This window comes from Tribolium madens, unplaced genomic scaffold (assembly GCF_015345945.1).
Source record: "Tribolium madens isolate multiple individuals breed KSU strain unplaced genomic scaffold, Tmad_KSU_1.1 Scaffold_91;HRSCAF=231;Tcas5.2_LG7, whole genome shotgun sequence".
In the NCBI taxonomy this organism is placed as follows: domain Eukaryota; kingdom Metazoa; phylum Arthropoda; class Insecta; order Coleoptera; family Tenebrionidae; genus Tribolium; species Tribolium madens.
In genome coordinates, this window is record NW_025401063.1 from 3,234,877 (window position 1) to 3,238,103 (window position 3,227).

Below are 3,227 nucleotides of genomic sequence, written 5' to 3' on the forward strand. Positions count from 1 at the left end.
TCACCTTCAGGTCGAAGATTGTCGTCGTGCTTAATTGGTGTTCTTCTTTCAGCAGGACCAACTTTCGTTGGAGTCGGTCTTTCAAAGTCACCTTCAGGGCGAAGATTATCTTCAGGTCTTTTAGGTTGAGGTCTTTCAGCCGGTCTATAATGAGGTTTTTCAGGACGTTCAAAGTCACCTTCTGGTCGAAGATTGTCTTCAGGACGTTTTTGCTTGGGTCTTTCAGCGGGACGATATTCTGGTTTTTCAGGACGTTCAAAATCACCTTCAGGACGAAGATTATCATAATGTTTAATTGGTGTTCTGCGTTCTGCTGGCCCAATTTTCGTAGGAGTTGGTCTTTCAAAATCTCCTTCTGGTCTCAGATTATCTTCTGGACGTCTTTGTTTCGGACGTTCTGCTGGTCTGTACTCTGGTTTTTCTGGCCGTTCAAATTCTCCTTCCGGTCGAAGATTATCGTCATGTTTAATAGGTGTTCTTCTTTCAGCAGGCCCAATCTTCGTTGGAGTCGGTCGTTCAAAGTCACCTTCAGGACGAAGATTATCTTCTGGTTTCTTCTGTTTTGGACGTTCAGCAGGACGATATTGTGGTTTCTCCGGCCTCTCAAAATCACCTTCAGGCCTCAAATTATCTTCAGGGCGTTTCTGTTTTGGACGTTCAGCTGGGCGATATCCAGGTTTCTCTGGACGTTCAAAATCACCTTCTGGTCTTAAATTGTCTTCAGGACGTTTCTGCTGTGGACGTTCAGCAGGCCTGTAACCAGGTTTTTCAGGTCTTTCAAAGTCACCTTCAGGCTTCAAATTATCTTCAGGGCGTTTTTGTTGTGGACGTTCAGCAGGCCTAAAACTAGGTTTTTCAGGCCTTTCAAATTCGCCTTCAGGCCTCAAATTATCTTCAGGGCGTTTCTGTTTTGGACGTTCAGCTGGGCGATAACCAGGTTTCTCTGGACGTTCAAAATCACCTTCTGGTCTCAAATTATCTTCAGGTTTTTTAGGTTGTGGACGTTCTGCAGGCCTATATCCAGGCTTTTCTGGTCTTTCAAAGTCGCCTTCAGGTCTAAGGTTATCATGGTGTTTAATTGGACTTCTGCGTTCACCAGGCCCAACCTTGGTTGGAGTCGGTCTTTCAAATTCACCTTCTGGACGAAGATTATCTTCTGGTCTTTTTTGTTTAGGTCTTTCAGCAGGTTTATATTGCGGTTTTTCCGGACGTTCGAAATCTCCTTCAGGCCTCAAATTATCCTCAGGCTTTTTCTGTTTAGGCCTTTCAGCTGGAATAAATTTCTCTGGAGTACGTTTCTCGAAATCACCTTCCGGTCTTAAATTATCTTCCGGTTTCTTCGGTTTAGGACGTTCAACAAATTTAGGAACAAAATCGTCCTTTGATTTTGGCACTCCTTCAAATGGTCCTTCCGGCCTGAGGTTATCTCTATGAACAACAATTGTTTGACGAACGTCTTGGTTATTGAACTGTTTGTAAACTTCTTGTGTAGTTGTTGTCGTTTCAGTATTTTGCGTTGAATAAAATTTATCCACGTCATCTTTTGTCCAAGTTCTTCGACGTCTTTGTTCGTATTCTGGTGTTTTTTCAGTATAGTCTAATGTTGTTGAAGTATCGAATGTCATGTCGCCCTCAACAGTGAGATTATCTCGACGTCTTTTTACAAGTTGCGTTCTTTCAACAACAGTGCTGTAATCAACAAATTCCGATTTATTGGTCGTATCTGTGGTAAATTCGCCTTCAATTTTTGTCCAAGTGTTGCGCCGAATAGGGCTAGGTCTCGGTACTAACTCGCCATTAAAATCAACTTTAGTGGTAGTTTCATCTAGAAAAAAAAATCTTAGAAACCTACAAATCAAGAAACAACTCAAATCTTACCTATAAATTCACCTCCGATAGTAATGTTGTCTTCATGTCGCTTAATATCGGCGCGTTCTCCCCGAATCACACGGTAATCTTCAATAATGGTCCTAGTCCCAGTGAATTCACCTTCAGGTTTCAAATTATCTTGAGGTTTCTTCGCCACTGGTCTCTCCCCCGGTAGATATTTCTTAGGCTCGGGTCTTTCAAAATCACCTTCAGGTTGTAGGTTATCTTTAGGTTTAGTGGCCTTAGGTCTCTCAGCTGGTTTCCATTGCTCAGGCTCAGGAATCTCAAAATCCCCTTCCGGTTTCAGATTATCCTTAGGTTTCTTCACTGGTTCTCGTTCACCCGGAGCCCATTTTTCAGGCGTCCGCTTCTCAAACTCGCCTTCAGGACGCAAATTATCGGTGGGTTTCTTCGGTTTTGGTCTTTCTCCCGGGGACCATTTCTGAGGTTGGCGTTTTTCGAAATCTCCCTCTGGGTGGAGGTTATCTTCTGGTTTTTTGACAGGGGCTCTTTCGCCAGGTTTCCATTCTTCCGGTTTGCGTTTTTCAAAATCACCTTCCGGTTTGAGGTTGTCTTGGGGTTTCTTAACGGGTGCTCTGTCCCCAGGTTTCCATTCCTCCGGGCGGCGCTTCTCGAAATCACCCTCTGGTCTTAGGTTGTCTTCCGGTTTTCTCACCGGGGCCCTCTCTCCAGGTGCCCAAGGTTGTGGTTTCCTCTTCTCGAAATCACCTTCCGGTTTGAGGTTGTCTTGGGGTTTCTTAACGGGTGCTCTGTCCCCAGGTTTCCATTCTTCAGGACGTCTCTTTTCAAATTCTCCTTCAGGTTTCAAATGATCTTGTGGTATTTTCACAGGGACTCTTTCGCCAGGTTGCCATTTTTGGGGTTGGCGTTTTTCAAATTCACCCTCAGGTTTTAGGTTGTCTTTAGGTATGATTATTGGGGCTCTTTCGCCTCTAGTTGCGTTGTACTCGTCTTTAGGTTGACCTAGAAATGGGCCGTCTAGGTGCAAGTGGTCGTTGTACTCGTCTGGGTTGTGAGGACACGTGTGACGTCTAAAAAGATTTTTTAATTAGTATTTTTCCATGTTTATACACTTTAATAAATATGCACAATCCAAAATAATAATAAGTAGATGTAATTATTAATTAAATTAAAAATTAAAGTCAATAAAACTTTCTTCTTTTTCTTTTGACAAACACTGATCAGAAAATGGATTTAAAAAAATAGACAAAAGAATAGAAAAACAATAAAAAGAATTTTTTTTAAACTGAAAATTTATTAATAATAATTGGTGGAAATAGTACAAAACTTAAAAAAAAATTACTTGTGTCATTTTTAATGCCCAACAAGGTGGTAAA

The 3,227-nt window shown here is 42.1% G+C and overlaps 1 protein-coding gene across 2 annotated transcripts in view; it reads right to left on the reverse strand.

The window, feature by feature from the left end:
• LOC123012027 overlaps positions 1 to 3,227 on the reverse strand; it is a 27,351-nt gene that overhangs the window by 6,114 nt on the left and 18,010 nt on the right. The window contains exons 3-4 of one of the 2 annotated variants that reach the window (XM_044409786.1): positions 1,879 to 2,921; positions 527 to 1,825 (exon numbers count right to left, since the gene is read on the reverse strand). In XM_044409786.1, the coding sequence (XP_044265721.1) occupies positions 527 to 1,825; positions 1,879 to 2,921 (2,342 nt within the window). Of the gene's footprint in view, positions 1 to 91; positions 1,826 to 1,878; positions 2,922 to 3,227 lie in introns of both variants that reach the window. The other variant, XM_044409785.1, reaches the window with a different exon arrangement.